Genomic DNA, 27,575 nt, shown 5'->3' with positions numbered 1-27,575 from the left:
CCCCCCAGTCACATCCGGCGTCAGCTGCTATTGGGACCCGTTTACAGGAGGCGTGCGCTGCCTCGAACCACGGCCCGGCGGGGCGTGTTCTAACGCGGGCACACCGCCTCCAGTGTAGACAGCAGCCTCTGCGGGCCTCTGGGACGCGCTCGGTGGACTTGTCTGAGGAAATGGGGCACCTGGGTGGCTCGGTCGGGTAAGTGACTTGACTTTGGCTCGCCGTCTGTGAGACCAGGCCTCACACTGGGCTCTGCGCTGCTCAGGACTCTCTCTCTGCCCCTCACCCGCTCAAAGCACGTGCCCTGCTCTGCTCTCAAAATAAACAAACTTAAAAAACAAACTCCTGAGGAAACGGCTGCACGTTACACGTCAAGAAAAGGGCCGGTGTAAAACAAGGCAGGAAACGTGGGTCCTAGGGCCCCAGGAAAGCCTCTGTGAGGTGTGTCTGGGAAGGGCACGGGGCCTTTCCCCGAGCCAGCTCGTCCAAACACGCTCTCCTTGCAAAGGAGAATTCTTTGCAGCAAATTCATGACACGCATCGAGTGAAGCACTCCTGATTCTCACTGCGAAAACGGCCATCCTTTGCCTTTGGGTATCCTGGCATCGCCGATGCCAGCGGTAACTCGGCTGGCGCCGACCCGGCACCCGACCGGAGTCCACAGACACGTCCTCTATCCAGCTCCCAGGGCTGGCAGGGACAGACATGCTTGGGCCTAATAACCCAGTTATTTTTTCGGGCTGTTAGGGGACACGCAAGTTTCTCTTAAAGTCCGTAGTCCTTTAATCCCCGGGGATTCTTTCCTAATCAGTTTCAACCTCTGACTCCGTGAGAACCAGCTGTCGGGACCCCTGTTCTCCCACCAAATCGTCTGAGGGCAGTGGGGGGGGGGGGGGGCTCAGGTGTTACAAAACGCTCTCTGGGGTCGCTGGAGCAAACACCTTCTGGGTCTAGTCATCAAAGGGCGGGGAGATTCCCAGGCGAGTCTGTGTGGCAATGGCGCAAAGTCACCGAGCTACAGAAGGACCGGATCCTATCCGTGCGGGGGAGGCCCCTCACCTGGCCTAATTGAAAGGAAGTGCCTCTAACTCAACTCAGACGGCGTCACTTGCTAACTTTTCCTGGAGGGCGGTTGGTAGACCGGGGGCACCAGCATCACCCGGGCTCCTGCCGGCACCAGAGAATTCTCGGCCCCACCGCAGGGGCCCCGTGCACGCCGAGCTTAAGGGGCGAGCCCCAGCTGCCGCAGTGACGCGGGAGCAGGGCTGGGCCGGGCCGCCTCGTTACCTTTGTGCTTCTGCAGGGCCTTCTGGGTGGACTGCAGCACAGACTCGTGGAACTGATGTGCAAACTCCTCCGCCATGAAGGGCTCCCACGGCTTGCTCTTCCCGTTGATGCTGTGGGACAGCGGCACGGGAATGTCCTTGGGCGCAGGGCCCCGGATGTAATGGAGCATGCTCACGCCCTTCTTGCCCCCGGGGGCCTCGCTCAGCCTGGCCTTCTCGCCGCCGGCAGGAGCGGGCTCCTGGGGCCGCAGCTGCTCCAGTCTCCCAGGCTCCGTGGCCTTTGGGACGTCAGCCAGGGAAGCAGCGACACCCACAGGCTTCTCCGCATCCAGAGAGGTTGGCTGCGTGGCTGGTTCTTTTAGAGACAGAAAGCGAGGGAGATGTTAAGAGCGCCAAGCCAATGGGCCGACCCTGACCTCCAGAGCTTACGTTTAAGAAAGACCTAGCACAAAGGACAGAGACCCGGGGGACCATGTAATGAAACGTCCTCGTGAGCGCGCGCGGTTGGAAGGTGGGGCTGCGTTCAGCGGCAAGTCCGTCCTTGAGAGGCGCCCCAGGAAGGCATCTGGGAAGAGAGAGAATCTGAAGGAAGAAGCAAGTGGCTACCAAGAGGTAGAAGTCACGAGGCCCAACCCGACAAGAAAGACCACGTTAGGATTTGAGAGCAGGGCCGGACCAAAAAGATTTCCTGCTCCACTCGGCAGCGTAGCATGAGAGAGAGAGAGAGAGAGAGAGAGAGAGAGAGAGAGAGGAGGAGGTGTGAAAGCAGGTGTCGGAGAGGCCTGAGGGCAGAACAAGCAAGACAGAGAAGCTAAAGAGCAGCGCGAACGCAGGGCCGCAGCAGAGCTGAAGCAGCAGGTGCTAAAACACGGGGCCTGGGGCTCCCGAGGCCCTGGCGGTGACGGCCGTGGCCTGCCCCGAACCGCTGCACACAGCCCTGCGGAAGCTGGGACCCGCCCCCTGGGCTCCCAGCTCTGACTTCGCGCTCTCCTGCTCCGTCCAGAGAACAGCCTTCCCGATGGTGCAGGAAGCTTGTGCGAGAGAGAGCGAGCGAGAGGGAGGGAGCGAGAGAGACCGAGAGACACCCTTTCCAGGAGGAAAAGATTCGTGATGAAGAAGAGATCCTGAGCGGCCGCCTCTGACCTCGGGCAGCCCGTGGGACAGTCCCAGGCGGGGGCGGAAGGGGCTGTCCTTCCCGCCCTGGGCCTTACCGCTCAGGGAGATAGCAGGACTGTCCCTCGGAGAGTTCCTGAGCGGGTCCGCCACCACCATGGACAGTGCCTTCTGCTTCATGGCATGGAGCATTTCAACAAGTTTCTCTTTGTCTATGAGAAAAGCAGCCCGAGATTAACACCACGGTTGTAGCACCTCCGAGAGGAGAGGGGAGCAGGCGTCCAGCCCAGGCCGTGCCCGGCAGCTGCAGGTTCTCTAAACCAGGAGCAAAAGCAAGCAGCAAGGGACAGGCTGTGTTTAAGGAAAGAAACCTTCGGTTTAGGGTGAGCCCAGATTCCGCTCAGCTTCTGCAGAGCATTAGAGATGCATTCCAAAGATCGCTGTGTGTGTAACAGCAAAATAACGGGTTCCTATGACCTTCTGAGAGGACTTCCGAGGATGTGTTCTTACTTCAAAGACAAAAAAAAAAAAAAAAAAAAAAAATTCCCAACACAGAAGAACCACCCTGAAGATCCACCCAGCACCCCGGAAGTACAGGCTGCTTCGGGGCGCGTTCTCCGCGGCCCAGGACGCTTGCTTGCCATCTACTGAGACGGAACCAGAGCCTGTGATGTCTGCTACTGTGAGCTCTTGTTGCAGGGGCATTTGTCCCTGATGAAGTGGCTGCATCACCGGTGGCTCCCTCTAGGACTCAGGTCAGGCAAAAAGATGCTCTTTTACAAACAGAACTGTGGCTGTTCCCAGGGACTGGTCCTGGTGCCCACCATGTCACTGTCTCTTGAAGAGAAAGCAAGACCCCCAGTTTACTGGTTAAGAAGGAAAAGGAAATCGCCGCACGCCAACTACATGCACCGGGAAGCAGGTCCGCTTTCCTTCCGACTCCTTTCCAGAGAGAAGTGACCACCTGGGGTCAGCGAGGAGGGCTTGGAAGCATGCACACGAGCTCCCCAGACAGGCCGGGTTCTCAGCTGAACCCACATCCTGGAGCTAAGTAAGCGAGCGTGTCGGGCAGACCGAGGAAAGGGATACCAGAAGGTGTTCAGACCCCACCCCTCTTCTGCACTACGTTCTGGCCCAAAGAGTCGGCCCCCACACGGATGGGCGGCCGGAAGGATCTGGAAGCGTCTTCCAGGGCAGGCTGTCCGAAGGCAGCGTGTGCTGCTTCTGCCGGGCAGCACAGACAGCCCCGAGCCCACTGTGGCCGGAACAAGAAGCCTCCCGTGGGCACCCGCCAAGCAGAAACGCCCCCTGCGCAGGCAGGCGCACCTCCCCCTGCACCTGGGGCTGGGGGGTTGCCCCGCCTGCCGTCCCAGGTGCCAGGAGATCTGACAAGTGACAAGAGTGGCTTGACTGCAAGTCCAGCTCGCAGCGACTTTTACATACAGAACCCCCTCCCCACCCGCACCCCCAAGCCTTCCGTTACACCCGGGACGCGACAAGAGCAAACGCGCTTTGACCAGGGCAATCTGCGTCTGGGATGGAGAGAAGTTAGATGCGGACAGACCCTGGGGCAGGCGCGTGAGAGCCGAGCGGCTGCCTCCCTGGCGCCGGAGGGGACCGAGAGAGCCCGGGGCCCCCGTGTTCTCAGATTCCACCAAGAGCGAGGTGCGGGACATCCCCCGGGGGCCCACAGCCCCTGCCTCTCCGCAGTCTCGTGGCCGCCCGCGAGCCCCACGCCCGGTCCTACCTTTCCTCTTCTCGGCACTGACGTGAGTCAGGTTGAAGATCGTTAGGAACTTCTTCTTCTCCTCGAAGTTGGGGCTGTTGTTCATGTCGTCGGGGCTGTAGCGCGTGGACAGTGCGAGTCTCGGCGAAGGCGTCTGCCGCTTGTTCTGAACCGTCGGGGGCGACGGGCTTCTCTCTCTCAGCATCCGCCGCCGCTTCCTCCGCTTCTGGGTCAACAATTCCTCCTTCTGCTGTTGGGTGGTCAAGCCAAAAAGTTGCAAAAACTCTAGCTTCTAGATCGGGAAAGAAAACAAAGGAGTCTGAAAGCCCCGGCCGTGGCCTGCTTCCACCGTCCCAGGGGCCCTCCTGCAGTCCTTGAAGCCCACGCGCGGGCGAACTCGGGGCCGACGGCTCGCCAGGGGGGGGGGGGGGGGGGTGCGGTCAGAGCGCAGGGGTCCCGCAGGTGTGGGGCTGACCGGGACGGTGGGAGCAAGGCCAAGGAGCAGGCACTGACGGGGGCGCCCGCAGCCCAGCCCCTGGCCTGGTGGGGAGGGGATCCCAGATACCTCGGAGGACGTGTCCAGCTTGAGCGGCGGCTGCTCGGCCACGCAGCGGAGGTGGGCCCTGACCTCGTCCTCATCGCTCTCGTCGTACGAGTCGTCCAGGTCGTAGTAGTACCCTGGCAGCAAGAACGGCCCCGTTCAGCCGGGCCGGGAGCCTCAGGGCTCGGGCGGACGCACACGCGGGGCGTCTCTGGGACGTGTGTGCAGACGCACCCCCTCAGCCCAAGCCCTGCCGGCCCCTCTGCGCACCCCACGACCCAGACTCCTTTTACCCCAGCTGTAAACGCGCATTAACCCATAGTCCTAGGACTTCGAGGTGGGAGGAGGGAGGGGGGCAGTGGGAAATGCAGGCGTCAGGCTTCCCTCGGATCCCAAGTGACCAGGCTGAGGCGGCCAGAGCGCATCCCTCTGCAGGAACATTTATCACACAGGCCTGGGGCTGTGTCCTCGGCAACCCAAGGCCACTCGTGCACATCCAGTCCCTCCTGCCCACTGGGTCCACTACTCAGGAGGGAACAGGCACACTTAAGTCCCCACCGAAGGCTCAGGGCACACACATGCGGAGAGCAGCACCCCTGCACCCCGGGGCACCCCCTCGTCCTCCCTCACAAGGCAAGTGGCGGAGGGAAATACTTCTTGGGCCCTGAGCCTAGCCTAGCCCAACAAGCCGGGAAAACTTGGCCTTGGCCCCAGCTTCTGGCTAAGAGGCTGACTTCAACAGGACTGGTCGTTTCCAGCAGGAGAAAAGACATTGTTCTGGAGCAGCCCCCGACGCCTCCTGGGCAGACAGGGTGTGCAGGTGTGGCGGGGGGGGGGGGGGGAGGAACCGCCGCTCTCCCCCCGGGCCCGCAGGGTGGACCCTGCCCGGGGGACCTGAGGTGGGGGGGCCGAGGGCTCCCGCCCCCCCCCACCCCCGTGAGGAGCCCCCGCCGGGCCCAGGCCTGCTCTGCCGACAGCCTCCTCCCCTGTTATGCCGGACGATTAATATTTAAAACCGTCTCGTCAGCCTCGGTTCCTCACTTATGAAACGCGTGTCTGTGGAACCGTCTCCCATTTGGCTTTTTCGGGACAGTCTGCGCCATAACAGCGCCAGCAGGGCCCCCGGTCTGTCTCGCGAGCAGCGGGAAGCGGGAACGGGGGTGTGGGGTGGCGGGGGCCCCCGGTCCCGGGAGGTCAGGGCCCCCAGGGACACCCCACCTTTCTCCTGGGCTTCTCGCCGCCTGCGCTCCTCCAGGTCCAGCTTGCTGACCAGCTTCCGGCGCTGCTGCAGGAACTCGTCGTAGATGTAGGCGGGGTCGGGGCCCCGGGGGGCCGCGGGCCGGTAGGGCGAGCCCGGCTTCAGGGGCCCGGGGAGCTCCCCGAAGGGCGCCGGCTGGGAGAGGGGGGCCCGCTGCTGGCCCAGGAGGGTCTGCGTGGACTTCTCGAGCTCAGCCAGGAAGGGCGCGGGCCCGTGGGCGAAGGCCTGGTGCTCCAGGCTTCCCGCCTCCCGTGGGGGCGGCTGGTACTTGTCCAGGGGGGGCAGCCTCTCGCTTCCGGGGCCCCTCCTCGGCCTTCTCCGCGCAGTAGACCCGCTCAACCTTCACCAGGGGGACGGCCGTCTGGCGGCCAGGCTCGAACGGGGCGGGGTGGCTGTGCAGGGGGTGGCTCTCGGGGGCCCGCCGCGTCTCCAGGGTGCTGTCCATCAGGGACACGGGGTTCCAGAGGCCCGTGGGCACGGAGTGGTGCTGGGGCTTGGGTGAGATGAGGGGCGGGGGCCCGCCAAAGTGCTGCGGGGGGTCTCGGCTGCCCGGCTCCTGACGGTTCGGTCCCGGCCTGGGGAGCGAGCGGAGCAGGCCGTGAGTCGTGGCAGCGGTCACCGCCAGGCTGCCCACCCGGGGGCGAGAGGCGGCTCGGGGTGGCCCGGACGGGAACTCCCCCGAGAGCCCCCTCCAAGCCACCGGGCAGGCTACCGCCTGTGGGTTCCACTTGCCCTCCACACAGCTAAGGCAGGTTCGGGGGGACCTGCTTCTGAGAGGACGCAGAGGCTCAAAGTTAGACGCTGCTTGCTGACCGCAGACAGACGCTCTCAGGCCAGACCTGCTTCCTCTCCCGTGTCCCACCCGTGACCTAGCTTATTCTGTTCCGCCGCTTCCCGAAACTCTGTGAGGAGAGGCCCCCGTCTTTGTTTGCCATGGGCAGACCCGTCACGGAAAGGACAAGGTTCCCACGCCACGGGCGTGGTCTTGTTAGCGGCACCCACCCCCAGACGTGCCACTCTCCTCTCGCAGGTGCCTGCCCAGCCCAGTGGGGTGGGGGAGGCCGGCTTTGGGGGAGACCCTCACAGCTAGTAGGGTCTGTGCTGTCGCTCAACCCCAGGGCTCCCCAGCAGCAAGGGCGGCAACCCCACGGGGCCCCAGAGCAGGAGCCACACCCAACGGGGCTTCAGGGAGCCCAGCCACTGGCCGGGGCATCGCGCCCCTCACGCTCAGGCGGGGTGGGACCTGGAAGGGACCTGCCACCCGCTAGACGCTCTGCCACTGTCCTAGCAGGGCCCTGGAGCTCTGGCCAAGGAGGGGGAACATTTCACCACAGCCACCACGTGACTCCCAAACACAGGCTGGGAGAAAACCCCAAGGCCACGGCACCTGGGATCAGCAGAGGACAAGAGGGAATCGTATCGAGAAGCCGTGTGTCCTTAAGTAAACAAGCCAAGGAAAACCTGTCAGTGGGATAATATTTCATGCCCCAGAGCCAAGCACTGAATGGTTTTCTAACTCAGAACACAAGGGCCCGTCAGATGTCAAGTCCACGCCGCTGTAAGGCCGAGCGAGCTGGGACCATGGAGGCCAGGAGGCCTGCTAGGTCCCGAGGCGGAGGGAGGCTCATGGTGGCAGCGGGGCTGCGATCCTGGGGCCTCGGGCAGAGGAAGACCCCCATGGGAACCACAACACCCAAGTCTTATCAGGAGGTGTCGAGGGGCGCTGGCTGCTCTCCAGGCCCCGGGGTGTGAGGGGGCTCAGAGACCTGGCCTCTGCGGGGCCTCAGAGAAGCAGAGGGGACCCTCGCTGCAGGCCGTCGGCTGCGGGGACCCTCAGCCGGGGCGGAGGGCCCAGCTACCACGTACCCCCAGTCACACCAGCCCAGCAGAGCGAAAGAGGGAAGGAGCACGTGGGATGTTCCAAGAGCCTCAGACCCAGACAGCATCCCAGATGCCGAGAGCCGGAAAACATTCCACAGACCTCCCCACCCGGCCTCCTTTGTGCACAACTGAGAAAACGGGCGTCTAGTATCCCGTGTCCCTGAGACGTGGCCCGGGCCTCTCCCCCAACTCTGGCCGATGAGGGGGGCGGAGGGTGGGACAGGAGACACTAGGTGACAGCCAGACCGACAGGTGGGGCGGCTCAGGGCGCAGCTGTGAGGGTAAGAAGGGGCCCAGCTCACAAGGCAAGACTTGTCCCCAGCTGGGGCACCCAGGGACGGCCTCCTGGGGAATCCGGGGCTGGCAAGTGGCTATTATTACAACAGCAACGAACTTGATTTCTTATTGAAATAAAAATTAAACGCAGTCCCCGTTATTCTCATTAAAAAACGTTGGGGCTTGAAAGCAGAGAAACATGGAAAGAATGGGTATAATCGTCAATTAAAGCTTCTCCCGCCCCCCCCCCCCCCTCAAGTGCCACGACCATCCCTGCAGGGACACAGCCGGGCTCTGCGGGAAGGACCTGGCGCCGGCCGGCGCCGTTTCTCGGGGACAGGCCCCTTTGAGCGCCTCCTTTCCCTGCTCGGAGGCTCAGCCTCCTCACGGGGTCAGAGCAGGGACGAGCGGAAGCACTCGGGAGGCGGACGAACGCCAGCGTGCGGACCCCCCTTCCCTCCCGGGGGCCCCACCTGGCGCTGTCGGGCCTGTGCTCCGCCTCCGTGGGTGCCGGGGGCCGGCCCATGTCCAAGTGCTGCTCCAGCACCTGCTGCCGGAACTCGGACACCTGGGACTGCCGGTCCTCCTTCTCCTGCCGCAGCCTCCGCTGCCGCGCCAGCCACTTCTCCTCCTCGTTGGTGCGCTGGATCAGCAGGGCCGTGGCCGCGCTGCTGCCCGGCAGCGAGAAGATGCTGTGGTTGGAGAGGAGGCTGGGCACACTGTGGTGGGGGGCGGGCGTCGGGTGCAAGGGGTGCTGCACGGGCTTCGGGGCTTGCAGACCTGTCTCCTTCAGCTTCTCTGTGTGGGGTGGGGGAAAGGCCGTCAGGGCAGGACCGCGGCGCCCCGGGCCCAGCCCGAGCCTCCCCTGCTCTCCTGCCGCCCTTCCAGGAAGACACCCCCCCCCCCCGCCCCACCCCTGGACACTCGGTGGCGGGCGCTGCTCTCGGGCGGCCCCGCCAGGTGCCGGACTGAGCAGGCAGGCGCCGGCTCACGAGAGCAGACCGAATTCTCCAGAGTCACGCGAGCCCGCCCGTCGTGCACAAGCCCTCGTAAAAGTCTGATCGCGCGTACTCGCGGCGAAACAAAGTGGGTTAAAAAAAGAAAAACCTCAAAACTCATCCGCCACCTCCTAACGCTTTGGCCGCACTTCACTACCCGGGCGCGTCCCTTCCCCAGTCGCGCCCTGCTCAGCAGCCACCTCGAGGCTGTGGCCTGGGGAGGGCCAGGCGGTGAGGCCGGCAGCTGCCCGCCGCGGTACCTGGGCGCGTGGGGGTCAGCTGCTCCGAGGGCTTGGCCCGCTCCTCCGCGGCGTGGCTCCGCAGCCCGTGCAGCTCGGCCACGGGCAGGAAGGCCGGCTCCAGCGCCTTGGCCGCCAGCAGCTCCTTCTCGCGGGCCCGCTGCTCCCGCTGGCGCTCCAGCTCCCGCTCGCGCTCCTTCTCCCGCTCCCGTTCCAGCTCCTTCTCGCGCTCGCGCTCCTTCTCACGCTCGCGCTCCTTCTCGCGCTCGCGGTCCGCTTCCCGCTCCCGCTCGCGCCTCAGCTCCTCGTCCAGCTGTAGCCTGCGGGCAAACGGGAATAGCTGGTGACGGCCCGCGCGGACCCAGAGGGGACCGTCGGACACGGGCCCCCAGCGACAACTCCCGGGAGCGGGACCCCGGCAGCCCGACCTGCACGGCGGGAGCAGGTGCGCGGGGCCCCGCTCTCGTTAACCCCCCAGGGACTCAGAGAGAGGGCTGTGGGCCGTGTGCCGCCGCCAGCCCCCCACGTCTCACTGGGCGCTCGCGCCAGGAGGCGGGCGGTGGACCACAGAGTCTCCGGGCACCCGCCACCGCCCCCACCTTGCGGGCGAGGAGACCGCGGACACGGGCGCCGGCCCAGCCGCTCCGTCGGGGCGGCAAGCGCGGGGGCCGCCCCAGCCCGGCACGCGGCTTACCTCTCGGCACTGAGGCTGGACATCCGCTCCGAGTGCAGCGCCGCCAGGGACGAGTGGGAGAGCTCGGGGGGGTAGCGGACCCCGGACAGGTGGAGATGCATAGCCGATGGGTGCAGCGGGGGCAGGGAGCCGGGCGTGGGGATGGGGTAGAAGGGGGACCGTAGGGCTGACAAGCAGTAGGAGTCGTCCATCCTGTGCAGGGAAGACGGGGCCGAGTGAGAAGCAAAGGCAAAGCAAATAAACCCCGGCCCCGTCAGCAGGCATGCGGTGCCGTGAGCGCGGGGGACAGGGCAGGAGGGCCGCGAGCCTACAAAGGCCCCGCAGGCAGAGGCCACGGCCGCGGCCAGCCCCAAAGCCCCCGCCCGAAGGGCCGCTGGGCAACAGCAACTCGAGGTCCGAGGCCCCACGCGAGCAGCAGCCCGTTCCCGGTAACTCGCCGGGTCGGGATTCGGGAAGCCCCTACACAGAGCAGAGACGCGGGGCACACTCCCCCTGGGGCTTCTCCGAGACGCAGCAAAGGGTCCCTCATCTAAGCGAGGCCGTGTGCTGGGCCACCAGTGAAACAGCCAGCAAGAGGGGAACTGGCGGCACAGGGGGCAGGGGGGAGGGTTCCCGCCACGGGCCAGCAGCCAACTTGGAAGGTTCAGGGGCTGCTCGAGACGCAGAGCCCGGCCCCAGGACGTGAGGCCACGTGGGGGGACGGCCCCGGAGGACTCACACTGGGGCGTCTCACCTGAAGGCTGGGTGGGGGAAGGGGTGCGGGGCCAGGTAGCTGGGGTGATAGTAGGCGGCGGCCGCGGCGGCCGGGTCCAGGCCCAGGGGAGGCAGGGAGGTCATGCGGAGGTCCTCGGTGGTGTGGTAGGGCCGGAAGCTCCTCAGGTAGTCCTCGGTCACGGTGCTCGGGGGCACCACGTGGTGCACAGGCCGCTGCAGGCTGCGGGGGCGGGGACGGGTGGATGAGGGAAGGATGGCGGAGGGCGGGGGAACCCGCTGACGAGAGGCAGGCAGCTACTGCTGGCTCCTGGGGCCTGCGTGGCCCTCGCCGTTCGGCAGCGGGCACGGGCTTGCCACCCACGGCCGGGAGGCGCCCCGGGGCCCCCGGGATCCAGACCCCAGGCGCACGTGCCCGCTGCACCCCTTGCACCGCCAGCCCCCGATCCGCACTTACTTGAGCGGTGGGAAGCGCGAGTCTTGCACCACGGAGCTGGGGGAGATGCCGAAAGGGTAGGGGGTGCTGAGCAGGTGGGAGGGGATGGCGGGGCCCCCCGCCTTCTCCTGGGGCAGCGGGGGCTCCACGATGAGGCGCTCCCGACCGCCGCCGCCGCCCCGAGAGCCGGCGTCCTGCTGGAGGACAGAGAGCAGGAGTCAGGCAGGGGCGCGGGGCCAGGTTTCGGCGCCCGCTCTGAGGTGCGCCTTCCTGGAGGGTCTCTACCCAAACGCGCTGCACGGAGGAGGCGGCACGGTGAGAAGAGAGGGCATGGGCTGTGATGCCGGGCTCTCCCCTGGGCATCAGGTCTGGCCACGCCCATCAGCAGACCGAAAACCAGGGCCGGGGGGGGGGGGGGGGGCCGGGCGGGGGGCGGGGGGGGGTCGAGCGCAGGCCAGTCAACCCGCAAACCACGGTGTTCCCGCCATGCCACGAAACACCAGGCACCCCTAAAACGACAGGGAGCCGTGGCCCTTTGACGGTCTCCAGGAGCTGGCAGGCTGAGGGATGCGCCGAGGAGTGGACCGCCGGGCATCTGGAGGCCGAGCCCCGTGCCGAGAAGATGCTCCGGCTCCCCAGACCCTCCGAGGCCCACGCCCGAGGCCCTCCGGCTTGGTTGGGGGTGTGAGCAGCGGAGCCCCAAGTTCATCTCCGCGGCCGTGCCCTCTGACCCCAGCAGCCGCCTCAGGCCCGCACGCGAGGTGGGGCAGGAGCGGACGGCGGGGGCCAGGCAAGGAGGCCCCGGCCGTCAGGCACATCTACCCGGCAGGCCGGTGCCAGGCCGCCGCGCCCTCCCCGGTCCTCCAGAAGACACATCAGTGATAATTAATTGAAGGAGACAGGCCGCTGATTGGAATTTTTAATGAGCGGCAACATCTGTTCCTTCCCACATGCTGGCATGGCCCCTCCTCTCGCGGCGGGGTCCTTGCAGGTTCGCGAATTCCGACTCGCCCTTCCCCGAAAGGGGTGGGGGGGGGCGGTTCACATGGCAGGTGTCGAGGCGGGGGGGACACACGCACCCACACCCACACCCGAGGTCCGAGCGAGCAGCCCAGAACTCCCAGCCCCACGATTTTCCAGAGACTTCTATACAAGGGCCCACACCTATGTGGACAGCAGGGTGGGCTCCCCCCACAGCCTTATTGAAGACGGCTCCTGTCCGGTTCTGGAGACCCCGGATGAGACCCATAACGGCCCCGTTCCTCGGTTTCCCCATCTGTCAAGCGTCCCAATCGCAGCGCCGGCTCCTAGCGTGACAGGGACGGACGGGCAGAAACGGAGGCGAGGAGGGTGAAGCGGCAGCCGGTCGCCCGCCCACACCAGCGTCTCAGGGGCCTTTGCCAGGTCAGGGCTTGCCGGGTCCGCCCACACGCCCACCACCTGGTGCGGGGCAGGCTTGCACGAGCCCCTACACCCACCTGCTGCCATGCTCTGGCCTCACGGGGGCCACTGGGGGCCGAGGAGGCCCTGTGCCCGTGGTCTGGGACGGACTGAACAGGGGGTGCCCGGCACTGAAGGGGACTCCAGGCACCCTGGACGCTGCCCTCAGGCTGGCCAGGACAACCCCCCCCCCCCTGGGCCAGAGCAGGACAGAGGGGGGGGCCGGGGGGGGGGGGGGGGGGGGGCGGCGGGCCATCCACCCAGGACCACAGAATCCTCGGAGGGGGTCCTGGACCCTAGAACAACATCTGGGGAGAAGCTCCGGGCGGCTCTCCCCAAACCAGGCCGTCACCCACCTCCACGTGCGTCAGCCACCGCTCGCGGAATCAACGGCAGAGGCAAGTGCCCCCGGGGGCGGCCCCTGCCACGCGGGAGGGGCCCCGAGCGCACCGGCCCCGGCCGCCCCTTCTGCCCCTCAGCGGGACAAAGCCCCGCTCGCAAGCGGCCGGGCCAGATGGCACCTTCCCGGCGGCAGAGGACAAACAAGGCGCTGGAGAGCCTGGGGGAGGGGCTGGCGGGCGAGCAGGGGGTGCGACGGGCCGGACCCACACGCCTTCCGTCTGGCTGGAGCCCAGCCACGCTTGCGACAGGCACCTGGCAACGGGGGCGGCCCTCTGGGGGCGCGCAGGGGCTGCCCGGGGTCCAGGGCGCAGCCCCCAACCGGGGCCAGGCCACCGCGGGGCACCCCAGGAGCGCGCGGGGCTCCCACCACCGCCCTGGCAGACAGACGAGCGGCAGGGAGCATCTGGGGGCGGCTTTTGTTTCAGGGCTGCGGCTGCAGGCACAGCCGCGGAGGTGAAAGGGCCGCCAGGGGGTGGGCGGAAGGGAGGAAAAATCCTTCTCTGGTGATTAGAGAGAGGGCTCCAGGCAGACAGGCCCGACATGCTCCGTTAGCCCGAAAATAGACCATTTTTCATTTCAGCTGTCCTCTGCAGCTCCCAGTACCTGGGAAACAGGGCCCTGGCGACCCCGGTGACAGGCCCAGGGCCCCGCCCCCCCGCCGCCCCCCCTTGCGGGGTGCCCCCCCCCCCCCCCCCCGGGCCACCACTTGGGGAAGCGGCTCTCCTCCCCGCCTCCCCTCCCCGCCTCCCCTCCCCAGAAGGATTACATTCTCCACTGAGCCTTTGTGAGAAGCTGATGAGCCATATGCCCCCTTCCCACCGCCCTCCCTGGTGGCATCAGTGTTTCATTAAGCGCCGCGGTGGTAAATGGCCGGAGCAGATCCATCACGGCCCTTTCTCTGGGGCTACTAAACGTTCCCGAGGCAGTCAGGACCCTCCGCGGGGTGCCAGGGCACAGGTGCTGGAGGGGGGGGAAGACAGCAGGCATCCATGGCGGCTGTCACCAGCCAGTGCCGAGCCAGGGACAGGGCAGGATCCGGAAACGACCCGGGGCCGAGTGAGTCCGGGAGAGGCAAGGAGTGGTGACGAGTCAGGGGCCGAGTCGGGTGGCTGGGGCCCTGAGGTCAAGGTGGATCGCCAGGCGGCTGACAGCGAGAGGCAAAGAGTCCCTCCGGAGGCAGAAGGTCCCCGGGAAGACCCGACCCTCCCTCGAACCAGACCCAGGGGCAGCTCAGGGGTCTCCAAACCCCTCTGGCTGGAATCTGCCCGCCAGGCCCCACCTGGTCTCTCCCGCCCTCAAACTACACAGAGGGCTAAGCAATGGCCACCTCGGACACGGGCCACACCCAGGAGGGTCCTCACCCCTGCCCGAGGGTCGCCCCCACCCCCTCTGTGGACGGAGGCTGGCTACCTCCCACCCCCAGGGCAGAGGAAAGGCAGATGTACCATCTACTGGATGACCAGGGGGTAGGGGTGGGGGGAGGCCGGTGCCCAACTGACTCCCCTCCTTCCACTTGTCGTTTCGCTGGTATTTTTTTTTTATGTTTACTTTTGAGAGAGAGAGAGAGGGAGAGAGAGACAGAGTACGAGCAGGGGAGGGGCAGAGAGAGAGGGAGACACAGAATCTGAAACAGGCTCCAGGCTCTGAGCAGTCAGCACAGAGTCCGACGCGGGGCTCGAACCCACGGACTGTGAGATCATGACCTGAGCCCAAGTCGGTCGCTTAACTAATTAGTATTTCTAAGTACCACCACCCCTCTGGGAACTCAGCAGAAAAGCCCGGAAGTATCCTCTCACCCCTGCTCCGCCCGCCCCCCTCGGTTAGGGGTACCCGGGTGCGGGTGGGGGGTCAGCCGAGGCAGGAACAAAGGAACCCTCCCAGGCCTCCCGCACTGGCAGGACACCGTGGCAACAGCCACACCCAGGGGAACCCCAAGTGCGGGGCCTTCAGAGGCCAGGACAGAAACAGGAAAGTGGGACACACGAGAACACCCAGCGGCCTTTTCCCCACTTCCGTCCCGTGGTCGAGCGGCAGGTAATCAGAACGGCCACCCTGTGCCACCTTTGCCACACGCGGGGCTCCGGACTGAGCCGTGTCCCCCTCAGCTTCTCACGGTAGAGCGCCAACCCTGGGAGCGTGGTGGAGACGGGGCCTTGGAGGAGGTTACTAAAGGTGAGGTCACTCGGGCGGGCCCCGATCCCACAGGACCGATGTCGTCAGAGAAAGCAGACCAGGCCCCGGATAAGAAGACGGCGTCTACAGGCCAGAGGGAGAGGCCTCAGGAGGAAGCCGGTGCCGGGGTCTCAGACCCCCAGCCTCGGGGGACACAAAGAATAAACCTGTCGCGGGAGCCCCTGGAGGGGTGCTCGGTGCTGGCGGCCTGACTGAAGCCCGGGGATCCTCTTCCAACACCCGGCCCTCCGGGCGGGTGTCCCGTCGCCCTGCTCCGCACGGGGGTCGGGCTCACGAGGGCGAGTCAGGGCGAGCGGCCGCAATCCCGAGACGGGCCCCCCCCCCCCCGGCCGCGGGGCCCCCCCCCCCCCCGGCCACCCCCCGGCTCACCTGTCGGTTCTCACTCCTCCAGACGCCATTGACGGTCTTGGTCGGGGCGATGGTCACCACGGGGGGTGTGCTGGGCACACTGTGGCCCCCAGGGGGGACGATGACGGGGCCCATGGGCACGCGCTTGGGCGTGCTGGCGGGAGAGCTGTGGTTGGTGGCCGGTGAGGACACGGGGGACGACTCGCTGCTCAGCGAAGACCCTGCGGGAGAAGGACGCGGGAGGCTGAGCGGGGGCCACGCCCATGGAGGGCCCCGGCCGGCCGGCCGTCCCCAGCCCCACGCAGCCTGCGGACAGGCAGGGAACCTGCTTCCCTGGCCACCTCGGGCCGCGCCGCACCCCCTCTCTGGCTTCAAGGCCCAGCGCCCCTCACCCAAGCCCCAGCCCGAGGCGAGGGTAGGCAGGAAGGGCCGCCCCCTCGGACGCTGACGGAGACACGGGCCCCAACACGAGAGACGTGTCCCATTGCAGCTCGGGGCCACGAGCCCACGTCCCACATCACACAGGCAGGATGTGCGCCGTCGGGGGCTGCCCCTGGCTGGGTGGGACCCGGTCAACACAGCAGCCGGACCGGACCCCCCCTCCACGAGGCCAGAGCCAGAACCCCCCCCCCCCCAGCTCATAACAGGCCCCGAGCCCTCCGCTTGCAGGTAGAGGGGCCACAGGAAAAGGCAGGGCACGCAGGATGCCCGAGCGGCCAGCAAAGCAACGGTCACAGGGCTGGATGGGCCGGGCACGAGGCAGGGACACAGAGAAGCGGCCGAGGGACGCTTTCCTTTTCGTTTCTCAAATATCAACTGCAGCCTATTCTCAAATTTTAAAATCTGAGACCTAATTCGCCATTTAAAGCGTAGAGGCTGGTGGCTTCTAGCACATTCACTCGGTTGTGCAATCATCGCTGCTACCTGACTCCAGATCGCTTCTGTCCCCCAAAAGGAATCCTGTACCCCAACATCACACCCAGCGGAGGTCCCCCCGGAGGCGGGATGGGGTGGGCAGAGTCAGGAAGCTGGGGACCAGGGGTTTCTAGAGGGCATGGAGGGTGGGGTGGGCAGGGCCCCGGGGGGGGAAGCATTCCAGGGTCCCAAGGGAGAAACCTCGGGTGCACGGCCAAGCTGGCCGGATGCTCCACCGGGAGGGGCGGCCAGGACAGGGAGCGTATGAGCTGGGCAGTAACTGTGTTCAAGTGCGTCCTGCTCCCGGGTCCCCACCTCCAGCAGGCACCAGCCTCGACCTCCCTGTGACTCAGGCACGTCCCGGCCCTGGGGCCTCCAACAGTGTCGGGGGGGAGGTCCCCGAGATCCCCACCCAGGCTCAACAAAGTTTGTCGCACAAACACACACACCCTGCACCCTGAGGAGGAGGGAGACCCCCGTCACGTGCCCACACGACGCCGGTGGTCCCCACCCCCATCACAGACGGCCGACACGGACCCCGGGCAGACGCCACAGCATCTGGAAGCACAAACCGCAGCTGGGGCTGCCTGGGACGCCCTCGCGCCGGGCGGGCAAGGGGCACACGCTCGCCTGTGGCCACGGGGGGTGAGATGCGGGGGCCCAGGCGGCCACGTGCTCCACCAGCCGGGACGCGGACAATCACACGCGGCCCGGGGCGCCCCGTCTTGCTCACGGACTCAAAGGGCAAACGCTGACCCTTCTGAAGGGCTCAGATGGCCCATTCTGTCCGCAAGCGCCCCACGCGGGTCGGGGAGAGAGGGAGCACCGTCGGCAGAGACACCCCCTCGCGGAAGGAGAATCCTGTCTGTTCGCAGGCGTCCTCCTGGATTTCGCTCCAAACGTGCCTCGTTCCCGGGGCCGAGGGACCCTTGTCTCCACACCATCTCAAGCGGCCACGCTCACGTTACCAAATGGAACCTTTGTGTTGAGGGGGAGGCAGGGCAGCCTCCGGCTCGCGGGCGCAGACAAGCCGCGCGGCTGCCAGGGCGGCACCGTGGGGCCACCTCTCCTCCCTGCCCCAGAGGCCCTGGGAACGTGGCCCCGCGTGGCCTCAGCAGCATAACCAGGAAGCAGAGCGGCCGGACATCAAGGCCCCAGGGACATCAAGACAAAGCCTTGCCCTAAGCAAGGTGCTTCCATCCAGGACTCCTCAACGTGACTCCCTAGGCTTGTGCACAGCATGGGCAACTGTACAAAGCAGCCCCACGGGGAGACACCCAGCCCCAACCCCACAGGCCAAGCCCCAGAGTGGCCCAGCAGCTCGTTCGAGGCCGGGAGCCCCACGCTCCCAGATCCCACCTGTCAGCGCCTGGCCACGTGGGCAGGAAGGAGCTGCCCGAGGGCTGCTGACCCTGAACTGCGACCCTGAGTCCCCCCCAGATGAAGCAGCAACCACGGCCCACACCCCAAGAATGCTGCAACCCCCAGTCGGCCAGGCCAGCCCCAGCTAGCTGGGTCAGATGTCATATCCACCGGGGGAGAGCCAATATCACACACTGGCCACCCTCCCTTCCCAGTGGGGACAGCTTCTGGGGTTTTAGGACAAGCTACTGTCTGGTCAAGTTGGTGACCCCCCACCCTCCTGCTACGAAGCCGGTTTCAGGGCCACTGAGGGGGCAGGTGGGGTGTCACAAGCTAATCCGGCCAGCCCTGTGAGCGGAGCTCCCGGCTGGAAAGTGACCCCCCCACCCCCCGCCCGAGGTCCCGGAATGGCTCTCATGGACCCTCACCCAGGTTCGTGCAACTGTGGAAAAATGGGTACATCTCTCTCAGGCCGCCAGCTCTCTCCCTGGCCTGGCACCCCCCCTCTTCAGGGGTACGCACCCAGCAAAGCACCCGCCCCCCAGCCCTCCACGGGGAGCTCCTCCGAAGCCCGCCTGCACGTGGCCACAAGGACACAGAGTCGCTATCAGGTTGAGCGCCCGGGGGGTGGGGGGGAGGACAGGAAGCAGCCACAACCCTCACGGCCACGCGGGTGGATCCCACCAACACCACCAAGAATCCAGACGGTCCTACCCGCTGGGGAAGGGGGTGCTGCGCGACAGCAGGGGCTTTTTCCTGACCTGTGGGGTCACTCCCGATACCTGTCCTGCTGGATGCTCAGTCTATGCACATTTCGGTAGGTTATTTAGATTTTTAACTTTCGTTTATTTTTTAAAGTTTGTTTATTTATTTAGAGACAGAAGAGTATGCAAGAGCAGGGGGCAGGCAGAGAGGGAGAGAGGGGGGCGGGGGGGGGAGAGAGAGAGAGAGAGAGAGGGAGGGACGGAGGGAGGGAGGGAGAGAAAGACAGAGACAGAATCCCAAGCAGGCTCTGCACCCAACGCAGGACTCGGTCTCACAGACTGGGAGATCAGGACCCGAGCGGAAATCACGAGTCAGATGCTCCGACCGACTGAGCCCCCCAGGCGCCCCCGGCGTTGTAATGGTTTTACTGACCTAATTCCCGCAGCACAGAAACCGGCCCCCATCCCCATCTCAAGTGCACAATTCCTCAGTCCTCGGCGTATTCATAGCTGTGCAGCCATCACCCCAAACAGGGACCCCGTACCCTTTAGACCCCGGCCCCCAATCCGTCTGGTCTCCAAGGACGTCCCTACTCGGGGCTGTTCTCACAAACAGAACCACATGGTGTGGAACCTTCCGCGTTGACCTTTCACTCAGCCGGCGTTTTTTAGTTTGTCCACACTGCAGCCGTGAGTCAGGGCTCCGTTCCTTCCTCTGGCTGACTCCTGCTTTACCCTATACGGAAACCCCTTTCATCTGCGTGTGTCCACCTCTGGGCTCTGTGAGGCTGCTGTGTCTCCTGCTCTCGCAGCTCATCTCCCGCTCAGCTCGTGGGGGCAGAGAGGGTGGACGTTTGTGCTCTGGACCGAAAACAGGAAGGAAAACACACACACACAGCAGGAGGACCTGCGGTCACCGCAGAGGCCGCCAAGAGCCTGGAGGAAAAGCTGGGGTCAAAGGCAGATGGGGCTCCGGTGGGGGGGCCTCGCACCCCGCCCTGCAGGCGCCAGGCTCTGGGCCGCAGGTCGCAGGGGCCCTCCTCCCTCGGACCACCCTCCTGGCCTCCGAGCCCCCCCTCTGAAGGGGCCCCGCCATTAGCTCGCCTCCCTGGATTAACCTCATTCCTAATCACCAAGGGGGGAGGGGCGGGGGAGCTCGGGGGCGCAGGTGCACTTGGACCCGGAGGCCACCGACAATTAGCAGCCTAATCCCCTGGGGGGTGGGGGGAGGGCGGCGGGCGTCCCTCGCCAGCCAGAACAGGCGATCGATCCCTGACCACGCACCCACAATTAGCGAGCGGCCACCCCGACCCCGCTTCGCGCTGCGGCAGGAGGCCGTGACCGCCCTAATTAACTGGAGGCGCGCGGCGGGGGCCGGTCCGCGGGCGCGTGCGGCTGGGGGATGACAGGAGGCGGCGCTCGCCGTCACCTCGGCCGCCCGACTTGGAGGATGAGCGCCGAGGCCGCCGGGCACGTGTAATTAACAGCTGAGACCCCAGACTCAGGAGGGGAGGGTTGGGGGGAGGCCTGGCAACGAAACCACGGCGTCAGGATGGCTGCTGGCTCTCCTAGACATGCGCTGAGCCCGCCACGAACATGCCCACCACCCGCTGGACGTCCAGGACCACCGCCCGCCCCGACTGCAGGGCACGGAGGGCAAGGCGGGCTCCCGGCGACAGGGGTGAGACGAGAGGCCGGTCTCCTGAAAAACAGGGCCGCTGGGACGTCCTCCGTCCCTGTAGTCGGGCCACCCGAGCTAGGCGGGGTTGTGCTCAGGTTCAACCAGCACAGGCGCTCACGGCCACGACAACCGGGGGGTGGGGTGTGGGTGGGGGGCAGAGGCATCGAGGACCCTGCGTGTCCCTGGCTCGCCAGGGCCCTCCTCTCCCTCCCGGAGTCTGTTCTGTCCCAGGTCAACCCCGGGTGGTCCGCAGGCAGACCGCAGGGCACGTGACCGCAGCTCTGGGGCTGCCCTCTGCCCTCCCGGGACTCGGCCACCACTGTTTCCAACCAGGACTCGGGGACCCAGGCCCGGTGGGCGCGCACCATTTGGATCCAGAAAGGAGACTGGCCATCAGTACGCCCCCCTTGCAAGGCCGAGGGGCTGTGGGAAGCCTCCCAGCCGGCGGGGGGATCAGGTGGACGGAACCCGACGGTCCCAGAGTCCGTCTCCCCAGAACGTGCCTGACGGAACGGAACGGTGGCCCCGTGCCCTTTGCAATCGAAGTGTGTAGGTTCCAGGGGCCAAACACCACGGGGAGCACCTGGAGGCAGAGACGGCCCGCAGGGCTGCCCCTGCCCAGCCGGGGTCAACGGCTCCCACGACCGGTGGGTTTGGGGAGAGGTGCTCCGAGAGAGTCACGGGGCAGCTGTATCCCTGCTTCCGGGCCCGGGGCTCTCCCCACCCGCACCTCCACAGTGCAGGACGTTGTCCCGCCACACGGCCACCGGCATGTTCCTGGGCCCTATCTACCATCACGGGATGGTCAGGGAAACCCAGAGCAGCAAAGGCCGGGTGTGGGTCTTTCTCATGAAACGCCGTTTCCAGGGGCTCATTATTTGCCAGTGGGCAGGCGAGGGCAGCGGGCTCCTACGTTTGCCGACCACGCTGTCGGGGTAGGGCACACGGAGGGCAGGGGGCTCCGGAGACGTGGCCGGTGACCAGGGAGGTCAGTGTTGTAGCACCACAGCCGGGGGAGGCCCGCTGCACCGCTGGCCACCCCCCTCCCTGGCCTCACCCTCCTCCAGCCCCGACCTCCCTTGCCCACCTGCCTCCAGAATCCCCAGGGCCCTGCAGACAGAAGTCTCCCTGCACGGCGAGCTCACACCTGTGCCCGGAGACAGATGGGGCGGCAGATCCCGCGGGGAAACGCCACCTCGGGGAGCCTTGCCAACGCACGGCTGACACACACGTGGCCAGCGTGTTCGGCGGGATCTTCTCTTTGACGATCTGTTCTGCTGTTTTCTTTGAAACAGGATTTCAGGTGTCAGAGGAAGCCCCGCCCTCACTCTAGGGGGCCGCTGGCGGGCGGGGCAGAGTCCCCGCCTCCAGCGGGGACAGGACCTCGGTCGGTTCCGGCAGCCGGAGGCCTGCCGGTAACCAGACCCGCCTGCGGAGCCAGAGACGAGATGCGGCAGGCAGCCAAGGAATGGGGTGGAAGGAAGCTTCTGGACAGGGGCACCCGCGTTTGGGGCCCTGGACCTGAAGAGTTACAAACTCAAGTCCGCCAGCTTGGCCACCCAACGGCGGCTACCCAGCTTGGCGGAGGCTGCTCGGTCACCCGACGGAGCCCAGGGCAGCCACCGAGCCCGTCCCGCTCCCTCTGCCTCACTGGGGCCCCCGAAGCCGCCCGAGGAGACCCCGCCCGGCACAGAGGGGTCCTGGGGCCACAGCACGGGCAGCCCACAGAAACCTGGCCTCGACAGGGGCGTGGGTGTGGGGCAGCCGGAAGGTGGGAAGGGTGGGCCGGGCACGCAGGGACAAGCAGCGAGTCCGAGTGAGGACTGGCCCGATGCGGTCCCGGGGAAGGGGCGGGGGGCAGGGGGTGGGGGGGTGGGGGTGGGGAGGCGCACAGCCCCAGGCGACTTGCGCTTCGCCAAGCGGCGGAGGATGCGTCGTGGAGCCCGCCTGCTGCAGCGTGGACGCGAGCAGATTGCCACTCAGCTTGTCAGAGCCGCGGCCTCTGCTTCCTCGTGCTCAGGGACAGTAGGGACTCGGGCTCCCGGGCTCGCCCTCTGCAGGGGGCAGAGGGGAAGGGTCAGGGTCTCTGGGAGCACCCCCACCCCCACCCGGAAGCAAGGCGGCTCCTAGGGCAGGCGAGCAGGTGTCAGACGCCAGGGGGAGTTTCCTGACTGACAGGCACAGACTCACGCCCTCATACAGTCACTCAACAAGCATCTCTGGGCGCACAGGGCCACTGGGGAGCCTGAGAAGCCCTGTGAGGCAGGCCGGAGAGGTGGTTGGGACACTCTGGGGGTTAGAGGTCCTGACCTGCCCCAGGTCGGTGGGGTCTTGGGATTCCTAGGTTGGGGCTCATTCAAGGCTCAAACTTGGGCTTCAGATGCCCGTGGAGAAGGGGGGACCGTCTCTGTCCAGAAGAGGCCCTGGTGGGGGGACAGGCAGGGAGGAGGCGGCCAGGCCAAGGCAGGCCTAGTAGCTTCCAGACGACACAGTGGGTCGAGTGACCCGGGAAGACGTCCTTTTTGCCACCAGAGGATCAGGAGAAGGACCCACGTGACGCCTCAGCTCAGTGGGGCCGCGCTCTGGCCGGTCTCGGAGAGACGGTCCCACGGGCACAGCTGCGACCAACTGGGGTCAGACCCAAAGAGTAGCCAGTGTGGGCTCGGTCACCCCCTGTGCTGGGCGCCCCTTTGTCCCAAAGAGTAAAGACGAGGGACCGGGAGAGACAGCAGCCACCCTGGGCGCCCCGACAAAGCATGTGACGCGGGGGCAGATGGGCAGGTGCCGTGGCAACTGACCCTCAGAGGGGAGGGGCGGGGTCACTCCCAGAGTCCGGTCCAATTCAGCGACCGACCGCGAATTCCGCGGAGTGGGGGCGGGGCCAGAGGAGGCGATGGCAGGGGAGGCGTGGTGGGGGTGGGGATGGTCAGGGGTAGGGGATGACGGCCATGGTGGTCCCCACTTGGCACACAGTTGCTATGCCGGCCGCTGGTATGTTCTCCCTGAATCAAAACCTAGGAGGATGACACCTGAGAAAACATAGGCTCAGAGAGGTAAAGTGAGGTGCCCAGGTCACCCAGCAAGGACATGAGCCAGAGGGTCAGGCGGGTCCAGGCCCTGGGCCGCGCCCACAGCCCCTTCAGGAGCAGCGGGCATCTCTGTTCTACGCGGCCCCCCCCCCCCCCCCCCGCCAACCCGGGGCGGCCTGGCTGCAGCAAAGGCGGCCTCGTGAGCCCCGGGACAGATGAAACGCCCCTCCGAGGGGCTGATTTCTCTCTTCTGTCCCCTCTCAGGGTACAGCCAGCCGCACAGCACTCGGAATACTTCCTCTGAATTGAACGTTTGAACTGCACCCTTGGGACACGACGTGAGAAAAGACATTAGCCCAAGAAACGAAGGGGCGAGCTTGGGCCAAGGCTCGAAATAAGGGGACGCTTCACGGCGAGGGAGGGGGGGCGGGACAGAGGGCCAAAGGGGAGCGGGAGACGCGCCAGGCTGCGTGTGGCTGGCACCGTGGGCCTGGCGGCTGGGGGGGGGGGGGGGGGCGGGAACCCCCCGTTCCGGGGCGGGGGGGGGGCGGGTACCTGCAGAGACAGGAGCCCCGGGGAGAGGGGCTGGAGGCCGTGATGTCCACGGACCCCAGTCCGCGGCTTCCAAATCCCCCTCCGCTGCTCTGGACGAGGGACCAGCCCAGCCCACCCTTGCCACACGAACAGAGAACAGAGGCCAGAGCAGGCCGAGAACACAACGGGCGACCGGCCAGTACACGGCCCACACTAACACACGCCACCGCCTCGATGAAGGGGGGACGGCCTCGCACGCCCAGTGACAGGTGGATGGTGCCAGCCAGCCGCAAAGTCGTTCAGCCGTGAAAAGAACGAGGTCCTGGCACGCCGCACGGGGACGGCCCTGGCACATCAGGGGGAGCGCGGGAAGCCGGTTGCTGGCGCTGTGCACCCCCCACCCCGGCCAGGGGAGGGGGCAGGGCCCGCTACCGGGTTAAGTGCTGCTTCAGGGGCAGTGGTGTGGCCTGGGATCAGCACCCAAGGCCGCACGACTCCGAATGCACTAAAAACCAGGGGAGAGGACTCTTACGACACCGAACGAGTTACAACTTAGCAATCTAAGAAGCGTCCTGACCCTTCCCCGACCACCAAGCCCCCAGCGGCTCTCTGGTTCCAGAGGGAAAGGTAGGGCCAGCTGGCTCTCCCCTTGTGCACCCAGGCTTCTGGAAGCCGACAGTCCACACGACCCGCGGCCCCCGCCTCAGGCACAGACTGCCGAGTGCCCCCTGCACGTGTGAGGTGGGTCTAGGAGCGAGGGAGTTTCCCCCAGGCTTGCAGCCCTCACTCCGGCTCTCCAAGCCCACCTAGACAGGCCTACGCAGCAGCCGCAGGAGCATGGGGCACGGGGCGCGTCCTCGCCAGCTGTGTGCCCGGGGCTCCTGACTTGACCTCCCTGAGCCTCAGCTTTGCCATCTGCACGATGGGCAACTCTGGCCTGTGAGCCGCTTCTGCCGATGGAGAGGTCACGGCTGGGGTGACTCAGTGAGACCCGGGGCGTGGCCCAGGGATACTCACGGGTGACAGCACCTCCTCGTTTGTCAAACCGTGGCCTGACTGGGGGGATCAGATAAAGAACCGAAAACCGAGCTCCCTGCCAGGGCTTTGCTCACGGCCACCAGGAAGCCTGCCGTGCTCAGGATACAGCGTGATGAGGGCCCGGCGCCCACGCGGTGGGACCCGAGCGCGGGGCATCCCGGGGTTCAAACACCACTCCACGGTCCACGGATGCTGAGCCTCCCAAACCCGAGCCCTCACATCTGAGCGACGCGGGTGGCTCCGGTCAGCCGGCAGCAGAGGCCAAGCTCCCACGACAGCGTGCACCGTGGCCAGCGTGGCTGCTCCCCGTCGTCCCTCACCCGGCCCTTCGCCGCAGTCACTCTTCCCAGGGCGGCGAATGTGCGGTGGGGAGCGGCGCCCTGTCACCAGGCCCGGCCTCTCCAGCAGCACACTTTGTTCCCGGCCAGCGGGCCCCGGGAGGCTCTTACGGGTTGACTGCCCGCTGGCCCGTGCTCCAGCCAGACGCTGGGGCCAGTCTGGGGCAGCGGAAAGGGGACAAGGGCCATCGAGACAGGCTCCTGCCTTGTGCCCATGGCCCTCCCGTGAGCCCCCGTCTGCAGACCTCTCCCCTGCAGCCTCCACGAGGAGGAAATGTGCCGCTCCGTGGCCACGACCTCTGCAGATGGGAGGTGTCACCAAGGACGAGCCAGCCCCAGCGGAACCAGCATGCATGCTCCTGTGACCCTTGTGAACGCCGAGGACGGAGACGGCCAGGCCAGGGGGGTGGCGGGCAAATTCTGCCACGAGGGCTTGACCGTTGAGGGGACCAGCGAGTCTCAACCCACCCGGTCCCCGCTGTGCGCGCGCCTCCCGGGCCACCATGCAGGGAGCCGGCTGCCGTTGGCAGACATCTGTTCTCCAGCTGCGTGGCAGGAACAGCTGGGACGTGCCGACACCAGCGGCCACGCTGGGCCCAGGTGGACGGAGCAGCCCACAGCGGGCGGACGCGAAACCAGGCCCCAGCGGCTGCTCTTCCCGGGCAAGCGCCCACCCTGTCAATCCTAAGCTCATCCCCTCACGCTTCCTCCTCCGCCCAACGACCGGAAGGAGGCGAGATTCCGAACCCAGGAGACCCCCAGCCCGTCCCGGTCAGGGCAGACGTCCCGTCCGCCGAGCTGCAGGCCCGGGGGCCTGTGAAAACAGACACACTTCCTTCCCATACTCGCGTTCCCCCGCCGAGGGCCCTGGACACCAAGCCCTGGATCTTTCGGGCAAGGCACCCAGCAGGCAGAGACGCTCGGGTCCCTGCTTTTGTCTGCCCAGAGGTCAGCCCCACCTCCGAGCAGCAAGTCCACAGGCTGGGGGAGAGGCCTGCTCAGGAGTCCCCGCGGCCCCCGCTACAGACCGCCTCCGACCCGACTCGTCCAGCCAGCAGCCCCTGACCAGGACTAACACGGACAACTGGATGACCATCCCCAGAAGCGCCCGAAGCCAGCGGCACAGAGAGCCTCACGCTATGACTATCAAAGCTCAGAGAGGGTCAGCGTTTCCCCAAAGCCACACAGCCTGTCACCACCCAAGCGACACCAGGAGCCGGGGCTCCAAACCTCCGGGGAGCACCCACCCATCCACAATCCTTGCCTCAGCGCGTAAAGCAGTAACGGTCCGGGTCGAGGGAGCCGTCCCAGAGACCCCCCCCTCCCACCCCGACCCCGAGACCCAGCGGGTTTCCAGAGACGCGCTCCATGCGGGGCCTGGAGCGGGCAGCAGAGCCCGAAGCCGCCGCGTCGCCTGGGAACCGCGGGCTCCCAGGGAGGGGGCCCGGCACACCCACCCTCCCCACCGCCGGCCACCCCCGCGGTGCCTCCTGGAGCCCAGGCCGGACCGAGGCAGCGGCGGGGGTAACGGGAAGCAGAAGCACAGCCCAGGCGGCCAGGTGAGGCGGGGGGGGGGGGGGGGGGGTCCGGGACGGTGCTGCCCCCCGCCCCCACCCCCACCGCCGGAACGAAGCAGCAGGAGAGACACCTGAGCAGCCGCGAGGGCGCGAGCGCCCTGCCTCCAGACCCCCAAGGACGCGGCTCTCCCGCCCCGGCCGGCCGCCACACCCGCTCCCCCGAGGCCTGGCTCCCCCGAGGCCTGGCGGGAGGAGGGGCTGCGCCTCTTACCTCTGGGCTCCTCCGCCTGTTTGGCGAGCTTGCGCAGCGCGGCGGCAAAGCTGGAGGACGGCGCGACCTGGGCCGACAGCGCACTGCCGGCGGTGGGACTGCTGCTGGGCACCAGGGCGCCATTGAGCGGCGAGGGGGTGAGGGGGTTGACGGTGGCGGTGGTCCTGGTCGCGGTGGAAAGCATCCCTAGTGAAGGGGACTTGGGCTCATGGCTCATGCCTGAAACAGGAAAAGAAGAACCAGGTCACCCAGAGAGTAGGAGGGCCCAGCACCAGAGCGGGGGGGGGGGGGGGTCCGCGGGGTCCAGGGGGTCCGGGGCCAGCAAGCAGCATGCAGGGAGGGGGGGCAGGAGCAGACCCGGGCCAGAGCCGGGGCGGCAGAGAGAGCAGGGCTCACGGCACCCCCGAACCCCAGATCCGTCATCAGAGCCTCAAGCGTCCCCGGGACCCCAGTGACAGCAAGATCCCACAGCCCGGAACACCCACCGGCGTCACCCGAGATGGGCGCGAGGGACAGGAAGACATGGCCGCATCCTCGCGACGGAAAGGACCCAGCGAGAAGGGAGAGGGCTGCGCTGACGGTAACGAAACCAGCCCCACGGCTACTCCTAAGGTTTCTGCCAGCCCCACGCGCACCCTGCCCCCCA

The 27,575-nt window shown here is 66.7% G+C and overlaps 1 protein-coding gene across 1 annotated transcript in view; it reads right to left on the bottom strand.

Moving 5' to 3' along the window:
* The window catches only part of GSE1 (Gse1 coiled-coil protein), a 392,532-nt gene that overhangs the window by 6,315 nt on the left and 358,642 nt on the right, over window positions 1-27,575 (bottom strand). The window contains 13 exon segments of the mRNA XM_040443262.1: window positions 1,286-1,639; window positions 2,496-2,609; window positions 4,145-4,415; window positions 4,689-4,801; window positions 5,883-6,201; window positions 6,203-6,497; window positions 8,553-8,877; window positions 9,338-9,636; window positions 10,011-10,202; window positions 10,744-10,944; window positions 11,179-11,351; window positions 15,562-15,761; window positions 26,930-27,148. Coding sequence (XP_040299196.1) covers window positions 1,286-1,639; window positions 2,496-2,609; window positions 4,145-4,415; window positions 4,689-4,801; window positions 5,883-6,201; window positions 6,203-6,497; window positions 8,553-8,877; window positions 9,338-9,636; window positions 10,011-10,202; window positions 10,744-10,944; window positions 11,179-11,351; window positions 15,562-15,761; window positions 26,930-27,148 — 3,075 coding nt within the window.

Source organism: Herpailurus yagouaroundi, unplaced genomic scaffold (assembly GCF_014898765.1).
Source record: "Herpailurus yagouaroundi ecotype Mexico unplaced genomic scaffold, PumYag 190, whole genome shotgun sequence".
Lineage (NCBI taxonomy): Eukaryota > Metazoa > Chordata > Mammalia > Carnivora > Felidae > Herpailurus > Herpailurus yagouaroundi.
This window is presented reverse-complemented; position numbering and strand designations above follow the sequence as displayed.